A 27930-nucleotide genomic window follows, 5' to 3' on the forward strand; every position below is an offset into this window, starting at 1 on the left:
GATTTTATCATTTCGTGCTGTTTATACACAATGCAAAAGGGATTCTTCAAGTTCATCACTTGAAAACGACACCAACATTTGTTCTAAGTGATAATAACAGCTAATATAACCATTGCTTATCATTTGATGTCTATCGTCTTTGTTCAATTTTTTTAGTTACAACTTATGAAATATTAACTTGCCCTGAACTATGACCTTTCTTAATGCATTTCCTGTGTACTGTTAATAGTGTAGACTTTGGTTGACTGATCTCATTCATCAATTTCATGACTGCCATTGTTCTACGCTGCCCATCACTTTTCCGACTTACTCATTTTGCTGCAAATGTCACAAATAGGAGGAGACCTTTTAACCTCCTCAAGCCTGCAGTATCACTCAATTAAAACTTAGCTGATCTGCGACTCCATTCCATTTGCTCCAGATCTCTAAACTCTTAGCTCAAAAATAAATCTTGAAAAAGCCAATTGATTTCAAATATCCATGGATATCCAGTCAGTGTTGCTGGTATGTTTTTATTCTTTCCCAGGAGATTGTGGGGCATAAAGTAAACCAGAAGGACCATCTGGCAAAAGCAGCCTAAGACTTTTTTTAATTGCTAACTCTAAAATTACACTGAATTTATTCCAAGATGCACCTAATGAGATCAATCCATCAAGGTTTGTATTATTAACCAGGTCTGTCGCTCGAGCTGAAGGGTAAAAGACAAGATAAAGTTGAGAATCTTCTTTTTGTTCTATGAACCTATACAATGTTGGGAAAAGCTCTATTTCCAATTCATATTTTTAAATACTAGAGAAAATTGAGAAAACTAGAGAAATTTTGAAAAAAAATGAAATTTGAGGAAAAACTTATTTGAAAATTGCCTGTTCATATATTTGATAAATGCAAAACAGTCACCTTAAACTGAACTTTTAGCTGTTCAAATGCAAATAATATTTGAAATTGAGGGGAAAAAATCCTCTCTTTTCCAAAGGGAGTACACTTTTTCAGTGCTCAGGTTCAGCAAGACTGAAGAAGACTGCATTGATGCTGGAGCGGTTGAACATCTGAAACAATGGACAAAACTTTACCTTTGAAAATAAGGTGTATTTCAGTCAACTGAAGGTACAGAAATTTGAACATTTGTTTCTCAATTCAAACCCAAACCCTGTTTTAATAGACGCTACAAGTTGGTAGGCAGTCAAGCCACTCAAACAACGTGTGTTGAAACGTTAAATATATTTAATGAGCCTAAATACCTTATTGTCATTCAGGTTTTCAAATTTAACTGCTGTTGGCTTGTTTCCTGGTTGGCAGTTGCTCAATGGTTTTGCATTTCAACAGGTAAAAGTTTACTTTACGGTGACTGTTGTGCATTGATCAAATATATTTACATGCAATTTTCTCCACAATGGGCTCAACAACCACCTACTGGTCAACCATGTCATCCACACCCTCGCATTCCCATTGCTGAATGACTGCTGCTGAATGGAGTTGAATTAACCTTCATTGCCACATGCGCTCGAATAAGTGCAGTGAAAAGTTTGCTGTGTCGTTGTTTTGGCGCCATCTTAGGTACAGGGTACCAAGGTAAAGAAGACTTAAGTATTTGTTACGGACTTGAGAGAATCAAATAAAAATTCAGCATAAGAATAAAGTTTTATTTTTAAAAAGCATTTGAATTTTACTTTTTTCCACCAAGTCCATGCCAACCTTCAGACCGCTTGGGCCAAGTCTCTAGAACTTGACCTCAGCCTCGATTTCGGAATCCAAGGGACCTCTGGGCCTCTTGAACTTGCTGGCCTGGTCTGGGACTCACCTAGAGTCACCACCCAAATGGTGGCCTGGCCTGGAACTCACCACCCCCTTCTTTACCATCTACCTACTTGTATGGCCAATTGTACAGCAAACATTTTATTTACCAGCAGCTATGGGACCAGGGCTGTACCTAATAGACAAGGGCTCTATCAAATATTCTGGCTGATCAAGAGGTCCATATAATCAATGTAAAAACACATTAAGTAATAGAAAAGTTATCTGGGAGTATACACATCACTGTTATACTTTATTTACAGCATAAATCACTTAATAAATAATGCAAATTTTTCTTTAATACAAATACTGGCAGAGAGCTTTCTCGTTCGCTCAACTGACTACTTGGACCTAATCATAATAATAGTGAACTTCCAATATTTCACATATATAATTTTTGCTGGTGTATCAAAAGTGCTGCTTCATAAAAGGTACTGGTTAAAACAATTTTTGCTATATTCAGTTTGTAAGCTCATGTACTGACTCTGCAGCCTCAGGACCAGCATATCCCTCACTCTACCAATACTACCAAGCCAGCAGATCAATGCTTGCTCAACATACAGTGCAGAAGGGGATGCCAGGAGCAGCATTATGCATACCTAAAAGTAAGGTTTCAACCTAGTGAAGCTATAACCTGGGACTTCTTGTGTGCCAAACAGCGCAACTGATAGAACTGATTTTTTTGGTTGTGGGATTGCTTAGGTCTAAGATCTGCTGGATCCAGTCCTGAAAGGTGGTTGATAATTAAACAACTAAGGGGAAGAAAAAGTTCCAAATATCTCACCATCCTCAAATGATAGAACATTAGTGCAAAAACCAAACCTGAGGTTTTTGCAACCTCCTTCAGCTAGAAGTACCGAGTGGATGATTCGTATAGGCCTCTCTTGAGATTCCCAGCATTATAGGCAGCAACCTTCAGCCAACTTGATTCATGGCATATGATATCAAGAAGTGGCTGACAGCAAAGGATACTGTAAAGGCTATGGAACTTTACAACATTCTGGCAATAGTACTGTAAAAAATCTGTGCCCTTAGCTCAGCAGCTTCAGTTCAGTTACATCACTGGTATACATTCAGTAATGTTGAAAATTGCCCAGGTATGTCCTTTGCACAAAAAGCAGGACAAATCCAACCTGGCCATATATTATCTTATTAGTCCACTCCCTCAATTATCTGCATACTGATAAAAAGTGTTGTCACACTCAAAAATAACCTGTTTACTATGCTCATTATATGTTCCACCAGGGTCATTCAATTCCTGACTTATTATAGCCCTGGTCTAAACAAGAGTTGAACTCCAGAGGGTAAATAAGGGGACCTTCTTTGACATCATGAAAGCATTTGGCCAAGTGTAGCACCAAGCAGCCCTTCCAAAACTGGAATCAATTATACTCAGGGGGAAAACTCTCTGCTGGTTGGAGTCATGCCTTACACAAATAAAGATAGTTGTGGTTGTGGAGGTCAATCTCTCAGCCACATGACATTGTTGCATGGGTTTTACAAAGAGCTGTCTCACTGCAGGACAAAGTAGGAATCAGGAAATAATGTAGGCATCAATAATTAAGGGCACTATATTGTCATGGGGATTTCAATCTGCATATCAATAGTTCATATGGGCAAGGATAAATGGAAGACTAATTTGTAGAGTGAATCAGGAGTTGTTTCTTCCAGCAACACATTGTAGAACCTTTCTGGGAGCAGGATATTTTAATTTTAGTGATGTGTGATCAGAAGTCCAGTAATCAGATAAAAATCCTCTGGGGTGGCAGTCACAGTACAGTAAAATTTCAAACTGAGTTTGAAGGAGAACAAATCAGATCTCAAACTAGCGTCTTCAATTTATAGGGCAGTAACAAAGTGAGGAAGAAAGAGTTATCTAACTATATGAAAGTTAGTAGTTGAGCAGTGGCAGACAATTAAGCAGATATTTCATGTTCCATTCATCAAAAACAAGGCACTCAGGAGTGTGATGGAATACACTCCACTTGCAGCTCCAGAAGCTTGTTACCAAACAGGACAAAGCAGCCTGCTTCATTGGCATCCCATTCACCACCATCAACCTCCACTTCCTCCATCACAGTGGCAGAAGTGTGTACCATCTTTACTAAGCACTACAGTAACTCACCAAAGCTCCATCAACATCACCTATTACAAACCCACAACCTCTATCAACTAGAAGGGCTAAAGCAGCAGATACGTGGAAACATTCACCATGTGCATGTTCCCCGCCAAGCCATACACCATGACATTGAACTATATCACTATTCCTTCACTGTTGCTGAGTCAAAATCCTGGAAGTGCATCCCTAACAGCACTGAAGGGCTGCAATAATCACTAACACTTTCTTCAGAGTAAACTAAGTGTAGGCACTAAATGTTAGCTTATTTCACAATACCCACATCCTTTAATTTTTTTTTAAATGTTTCTGGAAAACAACTACTTTTTATGAGGTAGCCTAGAAATTATAGCTAACTGTGTTTGGACTTTGTCTGTCATATTGTCTGACTTGGTTTTAATTCTGATGCAGTTATGTTTGTTTCCCTCTGGCAGGAGATTGTGAAGATGAAGCCTATACTTGGGGAATGAGATGGTTAAGATTTGCTAAAAATGCAAGATAGTTATAATAAGACACAAAGGGAGCAATTTAGCTTGTTAATGGCAGAGACAAGTGCAAGATGAGAGAGTAGGAAGGTTGAGAATGGATTAATGAGGTAGGCGAAGGACAGCTTTCACTGTGTGTGGATAATTTTAATTGGATTGGGGCATATCAATGATAAAGTGATCAGAGTTAGCAGAAGTGTTAAGACCTTCAGAGCTGAGAGATCATGAGTATTGGTGAAGTTGAGGGACGTTGCCATGGATATGATTGGAGCAGTTAATATGACAGGGTGACATGTGAGGGGAGAAGAGTCTAATGAAGGATGCATAGGAGAGCTTAACTACAGGTTGGGGTCACCTCGGACAAAGATTGATGGTGTAAGAGCGCAGAGAAGACATCTTGGTGATGAGTTCAGTGAGATTCAAGGAACATAAAGTACCAGAGTGGTAGCAAGAGAGGACAAGCTGCAGTTTAGCAATTAGAGTTACAATCACTGCCATGTTGTATGGTTGGGCAGGCAGTGGCGTGAAAAGCCAGGCAAAGGGATCTAGGAACACATTCCACCGAGAAAAAAAATCTCAAAGCACTTCAGATTTCAGGTGAATAGAGATGGGGAAGCAGAACAGGTGGTGGATCTCACCTAATTTAGTTACCATTTGGGGAGGTATTGAAGGATCATGAGCTCTTCAGAACTTTAACACTGGTGTTTTCATGGAGAGAGAGTGTTATAGGGAAATGGGAAACCATTTAAAAGATTAAAAAGATGATCATCGTTGCTCGAAAAGGATAATAAAAACATATTTGCTCAGCAGTTTAATTTACCACATTTGTCTCGAAAGCAAATCATTTCAAAACTAATTTTAGTCATTTTTCAGGATTCTCCATTTATTCATTTTCATAGCATAAACACATTCATTAAAATTACTTCTGCATAAAACATTTCTGACAGTTGTGGCTTATGCAGAGTTTGATTTACTACCTATTGACAGCTAAATGTCAGACTCCCGATCCTCATCAGGATGATCATTCAGAAATTCCTTAAACTCTATTTATATTATCTGTAAAAAGCAATGTGGTGGAAAAGTGCCACCTCAGGAAAATATTACAGATTTGATTAGTCATTTGCAGTACTATTTCACTCAAACGATTCAGATATGAGAAGTGTCACTGTGATCCAAACTACTTCATTTTATAGCAAACAATGACTTTTGACTTCACACTTCTAGTAAAGGTTGTCACTGTCAAAAGTGTACGTATGAAATTTGGGCTCATGGTCTTCTGATCATTGAAATTAATTGGTGAAAGTACACATTAATATTTTGTCACCCCATGTTTGATTACCCTGCCTTCAGCTAGGTCTGATGCTACGAAATTTTCTCGCAAAGCCCCATCACAAATAGTTCCAGACATATCCATGAAAATGTCCCTCAACTTCTTCATTACGTATGGCCTTTCACCTCTTAAGGTTTTGAGGACTTCCACTATCCCTGATCACTTTCTCATTAATTTGACACAATCCCACTAAATTTATCAACACGTGCAGTAAAAACTCTCCTTCGACTGCCTCGTTAACGCTCTCAACTCTTCTACTCTCCTACATTACATTCTGCTTTGCCATTTCTTTCTCCTCTTTGTAGGTATGACTTCCAAAGAACCCCTCTGACCAAGCATTCAGTCATGTGTACTCATGTCTCCTTCTTTGGCTTGATGTCAATTTTTAGCTGAAAAAAATCTTGTAAAGCATTTTGGAATATTTTCTGTATTAAAGGTGTATGTAAATACAAACTATGTTATTATTTATGATGTATCATTGGGATTTAATGGTACTTATAAAATCTTAAGATTAAGACCAAACATGAGTATTTCAAGCCACACTAAACAATTACAGTGAGCAAGTACAGAATGAAATTACCATTGACATAGGCTAGTACAATCTCCTCCCTGAAAACACATCAATGAAATTGGAATAATGACAAACCAACATAAATGTAAGGATCCTATTACTATATGCATGAATATCTCTCAAACGAAAACATTCTTGGCTATAGCAATTGCCTTTGCTTTCAACCTACATGAATGGGATTTAATACTCAAGTTATTTGAAAAACCAATAAAAAAAAACTCTTGCTGCATCGGAGTCATTGGAAAACTTATTCTGTCTTGCCCTACTGATGCCTTTGCTCTTCGCCTTTGCATTTGCTACTTAACACATGTAAATGCAGGCAGCTCATTCAGTACTGTGTACTCAATTTTTCTCACTTTTGGACTCTAACAGGTCAAAATGTCATGGAAAATTATGCAGTTCGTGAGTAATCTAACCTAAATTTAGCAGGTCTAAGCAAGATCAGCTTCAACATTATAAAAGATCTTGTTCTTTTAAAAAAAGCCAATAATTATTAATGTATACAAAGAGAAAGATGCATCTTTACTGCTGGATGAATGGTTCTCTTCAGTGTCTGGAAATTCAGATAAACATTCATTAACTGCCCATTAATTTTCTGCCAGAATTACATCCAGGGTAAAGGCTCTTGCAAGATGTTGATTCATTGTATAGGCTGTTGACACCAAACTACTATCTCACAGAAAAATTGGAATCAATTTTTTTTATGTTATCCTTTCATTCCTGTCCTGAGTTACATTGGCTATCATTTGGCATCAGCTCAATTTTAAAATTCTCAACCTTTGTATTCAAAGTCCTCTAACTAATCCGCTGAACCATACCACACTGTGACGTCAGTACATCTCTAAGTCTGGTCTCTTGCACCTTCCTAATTTTCACAATTGTATTATTGATGGCTATGTCTTCAGTTGTCCAGCCTCCAGGCTTCTAAATTGCGTCCCTAAACATCAATGTCTTTCTACATATTTCTCCTCCTTTAAGAAATTTCATGAAACTTGCCTGTTGGACTAAACTTTGCCCTTCCTTTCTAATATCTCCTATGTGGATCAGTGTTAAAGTTTGATAATTACTCCTGAGAAGTATTGTGGAACAATTTACTACATTAAAGGTACTAAATAAACAAAAAACTTTGTGTACAAAATTTGGGATATCTCAATTACAACGATTTCCCATTATGACTAGAAACGAAGACTGTGCTGTAAGATTATTTTGCACCCTTTGATAACTCATACTTCCTGGAATTTTGTTGTCATGGGATGCTATACTTGGAACAGAAGATTTGTAACAGCTTCTTGTGGTACCTGATTCTCACCAGATTACTATATGACCTTAGTTAAAGATCCATTAAAAATTAGCAATGGGAGGGTAAATGCAAAGCAGTAGTCTTGTGATCAAGTTTTATTTGTTGACATAATGAGAGGGTTATGATGACCATGGAGACCAATTACCCTTCTAAAAGGAGATTTGTATTCTCAGCAACCAAAAGAATTGCTTGACAAGCTTTCACTTTTACTGCAACAACTTAATTAAACACTGACTAAGCATTCCTCAATAGGCTTCTAAAACTACAGAACGTGTATTCTTAGTTCCTCACCGAAACCAATAGCCACGTTGTATTTATGCAACATACCACATTCTCTGCAAAACTGAGGTCTTTATAGGAACCAATGTGAACTTAGGACATGGTTCAAATGTGGTCAGTTTTCTTCATCTGCTGACCTTCAAAAGGTTGTTCCTCTCAATTGCTGAGAATCCCCAAATCAATTAAAAGCGGCAAGATCCAGTCCAGAGACTCCTTCTCCAAGTCAGGACAAGGAATCTTCTAGTTTCTATCCCCTTAACCAGTGGATGAACTTCCTCCAACATTTTACCCATGGTTATTAGAGAACAATTTTTTTCTCATTCTGCTTGTAGCAGTTCACCTCTTAGTTCCAATGAATCAGTTGTCTTCTATATTGTACATCACTTGGAAGAAATGCAGAATGCACCCCTAGTTCGGAAATTTCAATTTCCATTACAAAGAGTGGTTTGATAATATTACTACTAACTGAGCTAGCCGTGACTTACCGCATGTAGCTGCCATTATGGTGTAGCAGTAGGTGGGAAGAGAACTAACAAGACAGGAAAATCTACTTGACTTTGCTCTCAATCTACCTGTAGCAGATGCATCTGTCCAAAACAGTCTCAATAGGAGTGGCCACCCCACCAGTCATTGTGGAGATGAAAAGTTGGCTTCACATTGAAGATACCCTTTATCCTTTTGTGTGGCACTATCATCATGCTGAATATGATCATTTTCAATCAGATCTAGTGACTCAAGATTGTACATCCATAAAGTACTATGTAAATCTAAAGGTAAAATTGCCATAGTCTTACCAGACCAAATGCTGCTTTCTCATTAGAGAATATCGAATGGTGATGATTTAACTCGAGTGTCACCATGCCTCAAGAAAGGGAAGAGCTGGACAAGGACAGTCCTTCATTATAACCTCAGCCACAAAAATTTACTTAATGACAATCTGTCATCTCATAGCAAGACATATCATCTTTCTACCATTTCCATCTTACAGGGTGACCAAACTTGATTCAAAGAAGAGTACAAGAGGGCATACTAAGAACAACATTAGGCATAACTAAAAATGAGATGTCACCTGGTGAAACAACAACATAGGATAGCAGTTTATAAAATAATGAGGAGTATATACAGAGTTAATGGTAGTTGTCTTTTCCCGAGGAGGGGGGATTTCAAGATTAGGAGGCACATTTTTAAGGTGAGAGGAGTGAGATTTAAAAAAAGACATGAGGGACAAACGTTTTTACACTCAGGGTGGTTTGGGTTGGAATGAACTTCCTGAGGAAATGGTGGGTGTGGGTACAATTATAACATTTAAAAGATATTTGGATAAGTACATGAATATTAAGTGTTTGGAGAGATATGGGCCAGGAGCAGGCAGGTGGGGCCAGTTTAGTTTATGATAATGCTTGACATGGACTGGTTGGACTGAAGAATCTGTTTCCGTGCCCTATGACTCTATGACTATGTGTATGCCAAACTGTATAAACAGCCTTCCAGACCCATCGCAGTCCGTTTGGTGTAGGTAGACCTACAATGCCATTAAGGAGGGAATCCCAGGATTTTTACCCAATGACACTTAAGGTATGACAGTACATTTCCAACTAAGGATGGCCAGTGGCTTGGAGGGAAAATTTCGGGTGGTAATGTTCCCAGGTGTCTTCTAGATAAAACTGATCTGGGGTTGAGATGATGCTATCAAAGGATACTTGGTGGATTTCAGAAGTGTAACTTATAGATTGCTGAGCACTGGTGGTGGAAGGAGTAAATGTTTCTCAATGTGAGTTGCTTTGTCCTAAATGAAGTAAAGCTTCTTGAGTGTTGTTGGAGATACATTCATCCTTGGAAGTGGGGAGTATTCCATCGCACTCTTCACTTGAACTGCATAAATGGTGGACAGGCCTTGCAGTGTGAAGAGGTTACTCACTGAAGGATCCCTAGTCTCTGACCTGCTCTCATAGTCACAGTGTTTACATTGCTAGTCCAATCCAGTTTCTGGTTTTGAATTTGCATCACGTAAGTGCCAGACAATGACCATCTCCAACAAGGGGGAATGTATCATCAATCTTTCACATTCAGTCCCCTAATGTCAATATCCTCGGGTTCATCTTTGACCAGGAACTGAACTATGCCTTTATCAATACCAGAGCCACAAGAGTGGGTGGGGATCTTTGGAATTCTATGGCAAGTAATTCACCCTCCAACTCCTCAAAGCCTGTCCACCTTTTAAAAGCTTATGTTGAGAGTATGAAACTGGCTTAGATGTCAAACAACTTGACATCCAAACAAAAAAGCACCACACTCAGTTGGGAGTCCAACTAACACTTTTAACATTCAATCCCTCCATCACAATTTACAGTGGTGATGGTGGGTATTACCTACAACATGCATACTACCTACATCTCACACAGGTTTCTTACACAGCACCTTCCAATCACACTGTTGTAATGGGATACACAGCAGCTACTTTGAGTGTAACACATTCCCACAAATTACAATTAAATCATCACTTCTAGTTGTGTTGGTTAAGGAATATTCAGTGTGCCTTAGGAAATCATGTAGAATATACTGAATTGCTGACATTCGGTCTTATCACATTAATTTCCACATGAGTAGTAAAACCTATACCAACATGATAGCAACAAATAATTATTGATGGAGTGTATTTTAACAGTCAAACCAAAACTGTTCAACTTTCATTTACAGGATCATAGAATAATGTGCCATAGGGATGGGCCATTCAGCTTTTCATGCCTGCATTGGTTCTTTGAAAGAAATGTAGTTTGTCCCATTCCCTTTTTATCCCCCCACATAATACTGCAGTTTTATTTTATTTTCAAGTATATATTCATTCCCTTTCAAAATTTATTATTGAATGTACATCCATAATGCTGTCACATTGCACATTCCGAATCATAACAATTCACTGACCAAAGAACAATATTCTCTTCAGCTCCTTACTGGACGTTTGCGACTTAGCTTAAATCTGTGCCCTTTCATTAGTGACTAATTGCTAAGAGAGTGTGATTTTAAAAATAGCTAAATTTTGAACTGGCTTTGAAATTTAAGGTAAAGCTGAGCAGGCACAGGAATGAAATATCAGTTGACCTCTGAAATGTGTGCTTTGCTATTTTCTGTTGGATACAAACTTTTGTTTGGATTTGCTATGATTGATTCAGAGCCTTTTTACTTGTTACATTTTTCCGCTGTTGTCTAGCCCAGAATATACTTGCTAATGTTTTACTGAAAATAAATTCCATAACTTGGTTGAATACACTAAAACCTTGTAATACAAACATTGACCTCAAAATGAACAAAGTAATACTGTTAGCTTTCTAACCACAGAATTAAATAAAATATACGAAGAAATATTTCATTTGCCCCAGCAGGTTCATGCTTCACACATGTCCCTCTTTCATCTTCATCTAACCTTATCTGCAGAACGTAATGTCTATATCTTCCCTATGTGCTTATCTAACTTCCCCTAAATGCATCCACGTTTTTCACCTCATCTATTCCTGCATCAACCAGTTCCACATTCCAACCATTCTCCCAGTGAAGAATTTCTACTGAACTCCCTTTGGGTTTATTTATGATGATCTTATGCTTCTAGGCAATAATTTGACTATGTTTCTCTCTGTATAACCTCGAAGGAGCAACATGGCAACAAGGTAAATCACTCCACTCGGAGCTCCACTGCTTGCCAGGTTTCCCTAACCTTGCTTTTTCTCCTCTTCTTCTCTCTCCTCTCTGCAGTAATTCTATTTCCCTCCCCCGCCCAACCTCCCGCCTTTTTAACTGCCTTCCGGGTAACTAACAACTGAGTCGGGTCACAACCGGGAAATGTGTGGCGGGAACTAAGCTCAAGGTCCACGTTCTGCAGCGACAGCAAATCAATTGTGGCCAGAGCAATAGAGATGGATGAAGAGCGGGGCTGGTGTGGGTGCGGCAACCGGCAGCGAGAGCGGGGCTTTCACATGGCTGCGGCAGCATCCTGGGTGTCTTAGTGATTGGAGCATCGCCTGCACTATTGTGGGCATCGGACTTGAGACTCAGATGTCGACTTTTCTTTTTCGCTTGCTTATCTTTTGGTTCGATTAAATCTTTTAATTCTGGTTTTTGTGGCCAAGTGGGTGCCAGCGAAAGGCAACTTTGTGCATTTTCCACCGTACTCGTGTCTTCCTATACTTAGTGCATGTGACAAACAAATAAATCAAAAAGCTAAAAGAAACTAAAATCTGAAATACCATCTCAATTGTAAACACTATTCTCTAGTCATCTCTCAGCCCTTTCCAAAGAAAACAGTACTGCATGCATCAGTGCTGGGGCCAATTACTATTATCGACAATTATTTATAAAATATATTCATGACTTGGATGAGGAAAGTGAATGTACAATAGCCAAATGACAAAAATAGGTAGGAATGGCAAGCGGTTGGATGACACAAAGAGTCTTCAAAAAGATATAGACAGATTAAAGAGTGGGCAAAGCCTTCGTAGATGGAATATTATGTGGGAAAATGCGAGGTTATGCATTTTGGCAGGAAGAATAGAAAAGCTGATTTTTTTTAAAATGGAGAAAAATTGCAGTAAGCTACAGCATAGAGGGATTTGCTAGTCCTTGTGCATAAATCACTAGCAAACATAATATAAAAGCTAGCATACAAGCTTTACAAGTAATGGGGAGACAAATGGAATGTTGTCTGTATTTCAAATGGAATAGAATGTAAAAATAGGAAGGTCTTGCCAAAACAATATAAAATACTTGAATTCCTTACTGTAGGCCTGTAGAGGCTGGATTGTTAAGTATATCTGAAACGGGGGTATACAGATTTTTAATTAAGGAAGGGAATCAAGGGGTAAGTGGAAAGGCAAGAAAGTGGAGTTGATGATTATCAGATGTCAACATCTCGTGGAATGGTGGAACAGACTTGTTGAGCTGAACGACCTATTTCAAGATTAAAGAATCTTAGAGTTGTACAGCATTGAATCGGACACTTCTGTCCAACTCATCCATGCCACCAGATATCCTAAATTAATCCAGTCCCATTTGTCAGCATTTGGTCCACGTACTTCTAAACCCTTCCTATTCATGTACCCATCCAGATGCCTTCCAAATGTTGTAATTGAACCAGGCTCCTTCACTTCCTCTGGCAGCTCATTCCGTCCATGAACCACCTTCTGCGTGACGAGAGATGCTTGTACTTTCAATCTGTCAGCCTTAAAACTTCATTGCTAGATTTTTTTGATCAACTCTAGAAGCGTTTTTAAACTTCCCACACGGTGTCTCTTAAAACTCTTACTCTTTCCTTCCTCCTCTTTAAAGTATCATTGTTTTTGATATTTTAAAAAGTTTTAAAAATGAAACAAAAACTGATAAAAACAGGAATTATTGCCTCAAGAAACAAAGGAAATCAGTTTTAGCATTGAAAAACTTCAAAATAAAAGGACAGCTCTTACAGCCATAATTTTCTGCTGTCCACCATTTTGTACTCTTGCTTCTTATGGTCTTAGTTCACTCTTTTCCTACAAGTACAACTGCACAAGCTGTTATCATCCTTGTAAATAAACTCAGGTCAATTGGTAGGGAGGCAGAGACAGGCTGGGCTGGTTTTGGGATGCAGTGGGGGGAGGGGATGAGCTGAGCTGGTTGTGTGATGCAGTGGGGGAAGGGGACGAACTGGGCTGGTTTTGGGATGCCGTGGGGGAAGGGGAGATTTTGAAGCTGGTGAAGTCCACATTGATACCATTGGGCTGCAGGGTTCCCAAGCGGAAAATGAGTTGCTGTTCCTGCAACCTTCGGGTGGCATCATTGTGGCACTGCAGGAGGCCCATGATGGACATGTCGTCTAAAGAATGGGAGGGGGAGTTGAAATGGTTCGTGACTGGGAGGTGCAGTTGTTTATTGCGAACCGAGTGGAGGCGTTCTGCAAAGCGGTCCCCAAATCTCCGCTTGGTTTCCCCAATGCCACACCGGATACAATGGATACAGTATACCAGATTGGCAGATGTGCAGGTGAACCTCTGCTTGATATGGAAAGTCATCTTAGGGCCTGGGATGGGGGTGAGGGAGGAGGTGTGGGGGCAAGTGTAGCACTTCCTGCGGTTGCAGGGGAAGGTGCTGGGTGTGGTGGGGTTGGAGGGCAGCGTGGAGCGAACAAGGGAGTCACGGAGAGAGTGGCCTCTCCGGAAAGCAGACAAGGGTGGGGATGGAAAAATGTCTTGGGTGGTAGGGTCGGATTGTAGATGGCGGAAGTGTCGGAGGATGATGCATTGTATCCGGAGGTTGTATCCGGAGCTCCCACAGCTACCTAGAATACACCTCCTTCCACCCACCTTCCTGCAAAAATTTCATCCCCTATTCCCAATTCCTCCGCCTCCGCCGCATCTGCTCCCAGGATCAGGCATTCCACTCCCGCACATCCCAGATGTCCAAGTTCTTCAAAGACCGCAACTTTCCCCCCACAGTGGTCAAGAACACCCTTGACCGCAGCTCCCGCAACACATCCCTCACACCCCACCCCCACCACAACCGCCCAAAGAGGATCCCCCTCGTTCTCACACACCACCCCACCAACATCCAGATACAATGCATCATCCTCCGACACTTCCGCCATCTACAATCTGACCCCATCACCCAAGACATTTTTCCATTCCCACCCTTGTCTGCCGTCCGGAGAGACCACTCTCTCCGTGACTCCCTTGTTCGCTCCAGACTGCCCTCCAACCCCACCACACCCGGCACCTTCCCCTGCAAACCGCAGGAAATGCTACACTTGCCCCCACACCTCCTCCCTCACCCCTATCCCAGGCCCCAAGATGACTTTCCATATTAAGCAGAGGTTCACCTGCACATCTGCCAATGTGGTATACTGTATCCATTGTACCCAGTGTGGCATTGGGGATACCAAGCGGAGGCTTGGGGACCGCTTTGCAGAACACCTCCGCTCGGTTCGCAATAAACAACTGCACCTCCCAGTCACGAACCATTTCAACTCCCCCTCCCATTCTTTAGACGACATGTCCATCGTGGGCCTCCTGCAGTGCCACAATGATGCCACCCGAAGGTTGCAGGAACAGCAACTCATATTCCGCTTCGGAACCCTGCAGCCCAATGGTATCAATGTGGACTTCACAAGCTTCAAAATCTCCCGTTCCCCCACCACATCCCAATACCAGCCCAGTTCATCCCCGCCCCCCACTGCATCACACAACCAGCCCAGCTCATCCCCTCCCCCCACTGCATCCCAAAACCAGCCCAGCCTGTCTCTGCCTCCCTAACCTGTTCCTCCTCTCACCCATCCCTTCCTCCCACCTCAAGCCGCACCTCCATCTCCTACCTACTAACCTCATCCCACCTCCTTGACCTGTCCGTTTTCCCTGGACTGACCTATCTCCTCCCTACCTCCCCACCTATACTCTCCTCTCCACCTATCTTCATTTCTCTCCATCTTCGGTCCACCTCCCCCTCTCCCTCTCTGGATGAAGGGTCTAGGCCCGAAACGTCAGCTTTTGTGCTCCTTGGCCTGCTGTGTTCATCCAGTTTCACACTTTATTATCTTTTGCAGGGGATATGTTCCCTCCTTGTGTGTTATTTGTGCTGTGGCATTTTATACGTACACCTGAGACTGTCGTTGCAGCCTCGGATGAACGGTCATCTGAAAGGTAATTATATCTCTGATAACGGTAAATTCATTCTGGAATGGCAGTCTTGATCATACGTTCAAGCCTTGAGGACTGCACAAACTTCTGACACAGAAAGAAGTGTTACCAACGGTACTAAAATGAACACCCTTTTAAAAAAAACACAGCCTATAAAAACGGGAACGTTTGGCAACGCTGACAGATAACAGGAGAAGTACCCGCCAGCCCACGGAGTCTCTCCCGGCCATGCCTTTTGTATTAAATCTTCCTATTAGTTGGTCTTGTGGGATTGGCCGTGCATAAGCAAAGGTGGGTTTTAAGGACCTGGCCAAAAAGCCTGAGTGGAGGTCCCATCTATTCCAGAATTGTATTACAACAAATCATTAAAATAAAATTGAAAATATCTACATACTTCCCGTCCCAACCAGAAGACTTGAAATTCTCTTGTCAAAAAGATAACAAGAAAAATGTTGGAGAATTATTTACGATCCCTCTGTACTCTCAGGAGTAACGTGTTGCATGTTAAACACAGTGCAGATGTTTTGGAACGGCATTACTTACACTCTCAGATGCAGCTGCTTCCCAACCCCTGAGGAGAGGGAAAAGGCGGGATTCAAATGACTGACAGGCTACCTGCCACTGAGGGCTCCTAACCCCTTGACCGGCGGCCGTACGACTTTTCCATTGGCTAGAGCTTTCAGACTGTAGACCAATGGGCAACACCGATTGACATTAGCATGACGCAGGGCCTCTTCTCGGGGTGTGGCGCAGGCCGTGACCACATCATCCAACTGATCTGTTGAGGTGAATGAACAGCGAAACCCCCTTACTGAAGATATCTGGACCGGAGAAACGAACAATAAACTCAATTAATACTAGCGTGCACTTTCACTTCTTCGAGAAAGCATGATAAACAAGGATCTAGCCAGTGGGTGGAATCTGATTTGATGTAATTGATGGAGGAGGTAACCAATCCCGAGGAGAAGTTTTCCGTCTTCAGGGGCTGCGCCTGTTTTTTGAAAAGATCCTGATTGACGGTGGGGTGGCCAATCAGAAGTTAGAGAGGCCAGGAGGGTGGGGCGTGCACCTTCGATTGACAAGCTGACTGACCAGTACATGGTCAGATTGATTCTGATTGATAGCCGGAACGCCCAATGGTCCGCAGGAACTGGACGCATGGATCCTCCCTCCCCTCTGGTGAAGTTTTCGTCCGTCAGTTGGGCAATGAATGGGGAATCGGTGGGTCAGGCTGGGGGATCGTGCAGTGCGGACGGACTGATTTAAAGCGTGTTTCTTTTATTGTTGAAAAAAAATACTTGCGACGGAATCATTGTTTATTGTTTTCTCAAAAAAACAAAGGTGAAGGGTTGTGCGTGTTAACGTTTGTGTTGTTATTGGGGTGCGGGCCAACGGAGAGGATGGCCGAACTGGTGCAGCGTCTGGGCGCTTGTTTCCCGGCCTGTCAGTCCAGCCAGAGCGAGCGGGCACAGCGTCGCAGGAGCCGGGAGATTGACGCCTTGCTGGCCCGGGAGAGGCGCTACGTCCGGCGCCTGGTCAAGATTCTGCTGCTCGGGGCCGGCGAGAGCGGCAAAAGCACTTTCCTGAAACAGATGAGGATCATTCACGGCAAAGACTTCGACAGCAAAGCCTTGGAGGAGTTCCGGGACACCATTTTCGAGAATGTTATTAAGGTATTTCAGCAAATACAATGAAATGTGGGATGGTGGTGCGGAATTAACTAAGCCCTCTTGTGTCTCCGTTATCATTTAGGACCGAATAATATCCCCCTTCACGCGCACAGTGTTATACGAGGCGTTGAGACAATGCTGTCCAATTATCTTCATTTTCGTTGTCTTGCCATTTAAAATTGAAAGTAGTTTGATTTCCCCCAGCCCCCCCCCTCCCCCTTTTTGGAGATGTTCTTCAAAGTTGTTAATTCCCACGTAGATGGAATACGGCATTTTCCTGTGTGTCTCTTTCCTGCAAATGCTTGTGTATTGTGAGTATCTGGTTAAAACCATCAGATTTGTCAAACCCACTTCCGAAGTATGTCTGCGCTATTTTTTTCCCTTGTGATGGACCTACTCCGTCCATTTACGAAAATCAGTTAGTCGCAATGTACGGCTTTGCAGGGTGTATGCCAAGTTAAAATGGTATATCTGTGGCATCATGCACTGATTAATTTAATAAGTTACCTTTGTACGTGTTGAAGCTGTCGTGTACACTAGGCTTCTGTTACTATCCACAGCATGTTTGGTATTTACCAAATAGGTTATAGATTAAGTTACAGATATACTATGTTGATATGGGTGTGCATATTTGTTGTTCGGGAAATATGATGTAGGATGGCAATTAAGTGCTTTTGGTCCAGAAGATAAGGCATTTGTGTGTTAAATGTGGATTTTGAAATCCTCTGCAAGTAGGTGAGGAATGTACTGCATTTTTAACAAGTATGGAGAATTACTTTATATCTGTTTGGATCAGAGTATTTTAAACTGTATTTTTGAGGTTCTGATATTGAGTTGCAACCCTATTAGTACATATTTCTATTGAATTAGCACAAAACGAAACATTTTAACTCTGAAGTGAATCACAACTCATTACACTTTTTTGAACAGTCTACTTTTTTTGTTTTCAGTCTTCACTTTTTTTATGGCAAAACTTAATTTCAGTGTTTTCTGTAATTTGTTAACATGATAAAAGCTGAAAAGTCAATAATATTTCTTGATTCAAAGCAATTGACTGAAACAATTTTTTGAGGTCTGACACTTTCACTAAGATCTGATTTTTGTAATTTTTCATCGCACCTGTTGAAGTAGCTGTATGTTTAATACTTGAGGTTTTCCAAAACCTCGGAACTCCCAAGCAAAAGACTATAGCACGTTGAGTTGGCCATTGATATGACTGGAATAAGTAAGATAGAACAAAGTGAATTGAGAAGGGTAAGTAGTATAATCCAAATTCAAGATTCTTAAAATCTGTACATTGTTGGAGGAAGATAAGCTTTTAATGCCCAAGGGCTGTGATGGGCTAAATGGTTCAACAAGTCTTTTCTTCAGTGAAGTGAGATTACAGAAAGAACATTACATAATAAAAGAGCATTACCAAAGTTATTGATCTAAGTTCTGTTTAAATTGCATGGGGTTCTGGAAAACGTACTTGTATTTGACGATTGCACTTTGGAGTTTACTTGGATTAAAAAACCTACAAATGAATGGGCCTTGGCAGTCACCCAGAATAGAATGATACAGCATAGAATGAGACCATTTGGTCTAACTTGTTACTGAGGCTGTTTCAAAGAGCTATCCAATTAGTTCAATTTATACTTGTTCATTTCCCATAGCCAAACAAATTTTACCCCTTCAGGTATTCATTCTGCTTCAACCATCCTTCATTCAATGCATTCCATCTCATGTTGCCTCTGGTTCTTTTGCCAGTTACTCTAATGTGTATCTTCTGGCTACTTACCATTCTGTATCTGTGATAACTTCTTGTTTCATTTATAAAATCTTTAAACAATTAGAACATCTCGATCAAATATCACCCGAGCCTTGACAGCTCTGATCTCTAATGTAACTGAAGTCTTTCATCTATCATAGCTTTCCATGATACTTCCTTTACACCCCTCCATGACCTGGATATCTTTTTCAATAGTATGACTAAAAAGAGAAAGTTGTACAAAATTTTGGAAAGGAAACATGGCTAATATGTAAAAGGCTTTTTGTTTTGAGCAATGTGTAAGAAGTAGCGGGCTTCCTCTTGATCTGAAATCAGTAGACAGTTACTCTTTTTAAACAGAACTCTAGAACAGACATGTTAGAAGACCAGAAGCATGAAAGGGAGGCAAAATATTTGTAGGCAGCTTTACCGTGAATGAAAAATGAGATAAAAGGAAGTAGTGAAACTAGAAATATCAAAAGGTGAATGACTGTAATTGAAGCCAGTTCAAAAATGGATCCTTTCCTGTGAGTAACTAATTGCTACTTGTTTTAAAATCTCATTCAGGATAAGGCAAGATGGCTTGGAGGGCAAAAATGACTCCAGTATTAACCGGTAGAAGAGATAAATATGTGCGGTTAAAATGTGATCTGCTCTGAGAAAATTTACTTTTAACAAACCGAATTACGCATTACAATGTTGTGGAAATATGTAACAAATAAAGAAAATAACTCTAGTTAATGCAGAAAGTTCTGGTATTGATTAATGTATTGTTTTTAGTGCCAAACAGCTGCTTCAAACCAAAATCAAAAATCTAGCTTTCTCAAGCTTCTGGTAAAAGGCTGAGAGTATCTAGAGGAAGTATGCTTTTTTCTTTGCCAAAATATTTACAGAAGAAAATTAATTTTGCCTTTAATTTCATGGATGTTTTTGGCAATGTTATTGCTATTTTGGAGACCCTTATCCATGCCTGTATTAGCTCATTGGCTTGATAATTGTACTGCTCTCCAGGCCAGCCTCTGACATTGCACCCTGTGTAAGCTTATACTTGTCAAAGATCATAAGCATTGACTCTCACTCCAATAATGCCTCCATTTTAAAATTCTTGCTCTTGTTTCAGATCCTCTTCTCAATCAGTCTGTGACCTCCTCCAGCCTTACAACCCTTTCAGATCTCTGTATTTGTCCAATTCTCGGCTTTCCACATACTTATTTTGATGGTGCTCATGTCGTCAGTTGACCACCTATCTTTAGCCTCAGCTCTCTTTATCGCTGTTCCTGTACCTCTCCATCTTTAATATAATACATCTAAAATCAAGTTCTTAACTAAGTTTTGGCCACGTACCCTAATACCTTGTTGGATAGCTTGGTGTCAAATCATGTTTGGGAATGCACCTGTGAAGCACCATGGGAGGTTTTGCTGCATTTAAAGTGTAAGTTGGTGTGTACACTCTTGTGTCCCAGGTGGCATCCATGTCCTCTATTGAGCTAGCCAGTCTCAACCAGACCAAAGTAATGTCTTTGTGTGTCTTTTCTTTTTACAGTATCCCTGGTTTAGGATTGAGGAATCAGTCTGAGGTAACTTTGATTGGTATGATGCAAAACATGTGTACTGTCTGACTTAGCTGTGGCACTTGTTTATAAGGTGGAAACAAACACACAAGATATTTTTGCTTTCTGCAGGAGTAACTCTCATACTTGTAGTTCTGCAGCAAGGAAAATATTTTTGGTAGTTCCCCAGCCCTGTGTCAACATGTGTTTAGCAGAATTCTAGAATCAATTAGTTTTGTCCTAACAATTCAATGAAACATAGTCCTTTGTTGAAAGTTCTAACGTTATCTTGAATTAATATTTATCTTTATATATTCTATCTGCTGTATTCTTCTTCTTCCTGAAAAAAATCAAAACAATTACTTGTGACAGAAATATCCTGTTTAATTTTCAAAGCTCTTTAAGTTTCAAGTTGGTCTTTGTTTTTTGCTTGTGCCCAGCTTACTTGATCTTAGGATTATGGGTAATGCGATCATGGCATTTGTCACTCAAACTTTAGTCGCTGTGAGAAGTGGGTCGCAATGTCCTTTTAATTATTAGAGTTCTTATGATTTGGATTGGGAATTCCAGAATACCAAATGAAGCACTGCTAATTTATGTTCAGGTCTAGTTGTTTGTGATTTTAAGGTGATAATGTTCTCAGTGTCATTGCTTGTTAATAGAAATTGCAAAGGATGGAGGTGCAATCAGAATGGTGTTGGTGTGTAGTTACAATGCATCCTGCAGATTGTATGTATTTCAGCTACTGTGCACTTATAATTGATGGAACTGTCAAGGACAGACTAAGCTTCGTTTGTTTTATAGCAGCAGTACCCATCCAAACATCTTGAAGGCTTCAAGAGGTGAGCTATTCATTGCAAAGTACTCAATTTGTGAGACATTCCTCCAACTATGGTGTGGATTTGGGTGGCCTTCAGAATGTTGATAGAGATGGGCTTGCTGATTAGCAATGCTTTGAAGAAATGGGGAAGTAATGACTCTTGTCTCTTCTGAGATGCTCGTTAACTGGCATGAGTGGCATTATAGCCCATGTCTAATCAAGGTTCTTACTTTAAGCTTACAGGACTTCCTTTTTGGAATCACACCAGACTTGATTTATTACTGCCATGTGTACCAAAATACAGTGGAAAAAGTGTAGATTTGTGTTCCGTACAGGCACATCATACCATACAAGTGCATCAGGGTAACAAAAGAGACTGCAGGGTGCAGTGATACAACTACAGAGAAGGTGCAGATAGAGATCAACATTAACATTTAAAAGATCTGATCGAGAGTCTGATTGCAGCAGGGAAGAAGCTGTTCTTGAATCTGCTCATATGTCTATCCAAACTCTTTTTTTTATAAGTTTCCATCTTCATAATATATATTTGGATAAGCATATGGATGTACATGGAATAATGTAGGTTAGATGGGCTAGAGATTGGTATCATCGAGGGCCAAAGGGCCTGTACTGTGCTGTTGAGTTCTAAGTTCTAAACCAGGGTGGGAGGGGTTTTTGATTAGAGGTTGCTTTACTGAGGCAGTGCTAAATATCGATGGCAGGCTACTTTGTGTGATTGACTGGGTTGTGTTTATGACTCTCTGTAGTTTCTAACAGTCTTGAGAAGAACAGTTGTCATACCACAGTCGTATATCCAGAGATGATGCTTTCTATGGTGCATTTAAAAACGGATATGCTAAATTTCCTCGGCAACCTGAGGAAGTCAGAGCATTTTTGAGTTTTCTTGACCATAGCTTCAGCATGGTTGGATCAGGGCAGATTTCTAGTGATTATCACTCCCAGGAACTTGGTGCTGTTGACCATCTCAACTTTGGCATCATTAATGCAAACACAAGCATGCCCTTCACTTCACTTCCTGAAATCAATGACTAACTCCTTCATTTTCCCGATGTTGATGGAGTGATTCTTGTCTTAATGCCATGCTGCTATCTCTATCCTGTATTCTGTCTCATCATTGTTTGAGATCTCACCTACAATAGTGATGTTGTTAGCAAACTTGTAAATGGAATTAGTGTGCAATTCAGTCACACAGTCGTAAATGCATAAAGGACTATAGTGAGGGCTGAGTAATCTGCCTTGCAGGGCACCAGTGTGATGATTATCAGGAGGAGGTGTTAAGACCAGAAGCCCATTAGACATAGGAGCAGAAATTAGGCCATTTGGCCCATTGATTCTGCTAAACGATTCCATCATGGCTGATAAGTCCATCACCCCCATTCTCCTCCTTTCTCCCCGTGACCCTTGATGCCCTTGATAATTAAGAACCTGTCTATCTATCTCTGTCTTAAATGTACTCAATGATCTGGCCTCCACAGCCTTCTGTGGCAGTGAATTCCATAGATACACCTCTGGCTGAACAAATTTCTCCTTATCATGAATATAAAAGATCTTCCCTTTACTCTAAGGCTGTGCCCTCAGGTCCTAGTCTCTCCTACCGATGGAAACATCTTCCCAACACCCAGTCTGTCCAGGCCATTCAGTATTCTAACAGAAATAATGGGAACTGCAGATTCTGGAAAATCCAAGATAACCAAGTGTGAAGCTGGATGAACACAGCAGGCCACGCAGTATCTCAGGGGCACAAAAGCTGACGTTTCAGGCCCAGACCCTTCATCAGAGAGACCATTCAGTATTTTGTAAGTTCCAATTAGATTAGATTAGATTCCCTACAGTATGGAAACAGGCCCTTTGGCCCAACAAGTCCACACGTCCCCTCAAAGCATCCCACCCAGACCTGTTCCCCCTATAACCCACGCACCCCTGAACACTACAGGCAATTTAGCATGGCCAATCCACCTAGCCTGCACATCTTTGGACTGTGGGAGGAAACCGGAGCACCTGGAGGAAACCCATGCAGACACGGAGAATGTGCAAACTCCACACAGACAGCCACCCGAGGCTGGAATCGAACCTGGGTCCCTGGCACTATGAGCTGCAGTGCCACCCCTAGATTCCCCCGCGTGACACCCCCCCCCCCCCCTCCGCCCACCCGCCCCATCCTTCTAAACTCCTATGAGTACAGTCCCATGGTCCCAGGATATTGCTTGTATGTGAAACTTTCCATCCCTGGGATCGTTCTCGTGAACCTCCTCTGAACCCATTGTAGGGCCAGTACGTCATTGCTGAGATATGGGGCCCAAAACCGCACATAATACTCCAAATGTGGCCTATTGTTGCCTGCCTTTAGTGTATGTGGTCTGTGGGTCTGGAAGTTGAGGATTGAGTTAGAGGGGAAGCAGAGACCTAGGTCTCTGGAGTTTGGAGATGATTTTAATAGAACATAACAGCACAGTACAGGCCCTTCGGCCCTCGATGTTGTGCCGACCTGTCATACTTGTTTGGAAATATGGTGTTGAAGGCGGGGCTTTAGTCCTACAAGGACCCTGACGTTGGTTCCTTGTTGTCCAGATTCTCCAGGAATGAACGTAGGGCCAGGGAGGGGGCATCTGCTTTCGACCTCCTGCACCTGCGGGCAAATTGCAAAGGATCAACGCAGTCTGGGAGGCTGGAGTTTGTGATCTGTGACTGACCGTCGAAGCACTTCATAATTGTGGAGTTCAGAGCCACTGGGTGATAGTCATTGAGGCACTGTGTGATTTTTGTTTTTGTTTTTAAATTTGTTAGGATGATGTTGGTCCTTTTTGAAGCAGTTAGGAACTTCAGATTGTAGTGCAGGTAGTTCTGCTACGATGTGTTTTTTTTTGTTAACACACAATTGATGAATAGTGGGCACTGTTTGGACAACGTAAATTTCAGCTCCACAAGTAGTGATTTTCAATGATTTTGTGTAGTGCAAGTAAGGCAAAACCGCAACTATCTCATTTTCAGAGAACTATTTATAAAGAGAGGCTGAACATGTCTGTGAATACTTCTGCCAGCTGGTCTGCACAAGGTGGGCGTGCATGTCCAGGACTACATTCAGAGTTGTTGCTTTCTGTAGGTTCCTTCTCAAATTGTCATTAAACCACCCAACCCCTTACCATTTGGAGGAAAGGTCAGTAATGAAACAGCTGAAGAGAATTCTTTGAGGAAATCTTGCAAGAATATCCTGAGGCTGTGATCACCTTGACTACCAACATGTACAAGAGTACAGTGTTTATTGCCCTTGAGAAGGTGGTGACTTCTTCCTGAAACCATTGTGGCCCAAGTGGTATAGGTATACCCACAAAGTAGTTAGAACTTTGGCAGTGAAGGACTGGCAGGATCATTCCAACATTAGAATGGTCTGTGGCTTGGAGAGAACCTCCAGGTGGTGGTGGCCCTGGGCATCTGTTGCCCTGTCCTTCTAGCTAATGGTCATGAGTTTGGAAGGCACAAGGAAGCTCAAATATTGTCAGTGCATCCCTACTTATTGCTACCAATGTGCAGCAGTGGCAGCAGGCTACTTCGTCCCATTTTATATTGGATTTCTTAAGTGTTTTTGGAGCTGCACTAATCCAAGCTAGTTTCAAATGATCCATTACAGCTGTTTTGCTAGAGTTCCATGGTATCATATGCAGTTGACTGCTCTCTCTTGATATTAAAGACTGCGACTGTTTTTCCCATTGTATCTAGTTTGGACCAAGGTTGGAGCAAGGTCTTAAGCCAAGTTTCTGTATTAGTAAATAGTTGTTGCTTGATATGAATGACATGTTCTATCACTTCACTGGCTGATTTTTGTGATAATTTTCTTATTGGTGGAGAGAAAGGTAGGGAAGCTGACTTTACTTTCAATGTTTCTCCCCCGACAAATTGAAGAGAGGGCCTTTATTTTACAATGAGAAAATGTTTGAACACTTATTGCCTTGCAGAGAAAACTTCCAACAATTCTGTCACTTCCATACAATGTTAGAGCCTCTAGTCTCAGACTTGTTGCAGAGCTGTTCATCCTCTCTGATTGAGGAGAATCTAGAATTGTTAACAGTTCCCTATCACCTCATTTCTTATGTAAATTTTAAATTCTCCCAGGAGATTTGCATTTGCTATATTGGACTAAAATAATTTCAGTGCATGCTGAATCCATAGACCAGTGGCGCTTGGGTGAATCGGAGACCAGTAGACACACGGCTTCCTGAGAATAATGCTGACACTTTTTCCAAGTTAAATGCTTCATTTTTATGGGAGTCGAATAGGGAGAAGTTAAAACTCTTAAGATGAAAAGTATTCTTTGCTTTTAATCTCTTTTAGATTGTTTTCTATCTTCTTTCTGATGGTTTCATGTAGTTTAGAGCAATGCATTTTTCCTGAAAACTCTACTTTGTTTAAGAGGAGATTTACAACTTGGTTCTACTCCATGTGGCTCGCTGTAAAATTCTGCAGCCCAAACCAGTTACGAGGTAAGGGAAATACAGTGTCTGTAAAGGAGACTGTCAAGATGGATGTGGAAAAGTGATTCTTCTTTAAATGTGTCTGGAGGCATCCATAACAGAAGCAAGGCTCAAAATACAGAGGAGCATGGTTGAGTTGGCTCTTAAAGTCTCATAGCATTGCAAAATTAATAATGGAGATGAAAACATTCAAAAATTCACTATCAAAAGTATACTTGCCACCCACCTCACCCTGTGCCATGGTTGGAAGAGTAGAGTATGGAAGAAAGCGAATCTGTGAAGAGCTGCTCATCCAACTACTGATTCTGTCTCTCCCATGCCCCCAGTTAAAAGGCTTGAGAGGAAATTTGGATTGTGAGAAGAAGCTGGACAGAAATGTAAAAATAGTATAAGTTTCTATAGATATCTAGCGAGATAGAGTAAATAAAGTGTGTGATGTTCTACCCAAGAGAGAATTGAGAGTTAATGCTCGATAATAAGGCAATAGTGAACAACATGAATAAATATTCTCTTCCTGTAAACTGAAATAGATGTGGGCTGATAAGTCCCCCAGTCGTAGGACTCCATCCTGGAGTTTCAAAAGAAGTAGCTAATACGTGGTAATTACATTGATCTTAACTTTCTAAAATAAGAAACCTTCTCTGAATCTGGTGTTCAAATGGAAAGTAGCAAATATTCAAGGTGTTGGGAGGGAGAGAAAACAGGTGACTGCAAGCCAGTTAGACTGACATCTGTTGTGGGAAAAGTCTTTTATTCAAAGGTTGCAGTTACAGTTTTGTTTTTAATGCATGTCTACAGCTTTATCGACTTGCAAGCGAATAGTACCTGATACATGTTACTTCTGTGATCAGATTGGTGTGTATTCTTCACATGTTGAGTTGTGATTTTTTTTCCTTGTTTTTTAAGTGCCACGGTAAAATTCACTTTTTTAAACTGGATTAAGTGCCCAGGAGGTCTAATTAACATACTGACTTTTAAACTCTACTTAGTACTGCAATGTAATTGTCAGACCTAAAGAGTTGGACTGTCTGAGGGTCTTGATTTGGGTTGAAATGTAAAATATCTGCTTAATGGCATCTAATTTGGGCAGTAATGTTTCCACTTCTACTTTGTAAGCAGGCACGCACACATGTGCGTAATGTATTATGGAAGATTTAGTTTGCAATTAACAAATCTAATTGCTGTTGCTTAAAAATAATTATTTTCACTTTGTATCAATGTTATAAGAAAAAAAAGTTAGTATGCTGCTGGAAAGATCAGTCTTGAAGAAAAAAGAATTCATGATATCACCAATGGTATTTATTCTTATAATTTTCCAGACTGGCTCCTTTACTTGCAGTTGTCAACTGTTAAATGTCTAACAAATTCAAGTTGCTGCTTCCATCGTGCAATGAAATCTCCTGTTATAGTATGAACGTTTGCTATCCACCCAGTTTATTAGTCTTTAAATCTTTTTCTGACTAATGTTTAAGCAAAATATCACCACATTTCTTTTCATAACACAGGTGCACAGATTTCCCTGTATCTTTAATTAGTTTTGTGCCTTTTGCAGAGCACAATTTTTTTACATTCATTTTGTGGGATGTGGGCGTCACTGCCTAACCAGCATTTCTTGCCCGTCTCTAGTTGCTCTTGAGATCTACATTCTTTAATTGCGCTCTAGGTTTTAAGTGATGAAAACAAATCCTGATTCATCTGTCCTGTCTCCCTCCTATCCCCTGCATAATTACTTCCTGGTTTAAAAAGACATAATCTTTTATTATTTGTCCTGCTGCATGTCAGCATCTTTTTACCAAGTTGAAAAAGATGGCATTTAACACTGGAGTAATTTGTCAACCCTCTAAAGGTTGATAATTGGTTGGGCCATCGTTAACATGGAAATGCAGCAAAAACCGTTAAACCGTCCAACTTAGTTGTTAGACTCGGCATTTAGAATCTAACTGAAAAAGGTGTTACTTGGGGGTACAGCAGAGACTGATAACCTCCTTGACCCAGTTTTTTTTAAAATGAAAAATGTACATGCATGTATGCATTCCTTTGTCTACCTGAAAAGAGTCCTCTATATTAATGTATGTAGCTTTGAGCGCACAAATGTATTACATTGAAATCTGACTAATGATCTTAAGTTG

General features: G+C 40.7%; 1 protein-coding gene and 1 long non-coding RNA gene across 2 annotated transcripts in view; one reads left to right on the forward strand and one right to left on the reverse strand.

The window, feature by feature from the left end:
- Nucleotides 1–16501, reverse strand: part of LOC125462358 (uncharacterized) — an 84277-nt gene extending 67776 nt beyond the window's left edge. Inside the window, exon 1 of the long non-coding RNA XR_007249649.2 lies at nt 16068–16501. This is a non-coding gene — a long non-coding RNA (uncharacterized LOC125462358). The remainder of the gene's footprint in view (nt 1–16067) is intronic.
- gna12a (guanine nucleotide binding protein (G protein) alpha 12a) overlaps nt 16286–27930 on the forward strand; it is a 78651-nt gene continuing 67006 nt past the window's right edge. The window contains exon 1 of the mRNA XM_048552329.2: nt 16286–17197. Within this exon, the coding sequence (XP_048408286.1) occupies nt 16661–17197 (537 nt within the window). The 5' untranslated portion in view covers nt 16286–16660. The remainder of the gene's footprint in view (nt 17198–27930) is intronic.

The sequence above is a fragment of the Stegostoma tigrinum genome, chromosome 23 (genome assembly GCF_030684315.1).
Source record: "Stegostoma tigrinum isolate sSteTig4 chromosome 23, sSteTig4.hap1, whole genome shotgun sequence".
NCBI lineage: Eukaryota > Metazoa > Chordata > Chondrichthyes > Orectolobiformes > Stegostomatidae > Stegostoma > Stegostoma tigrinum.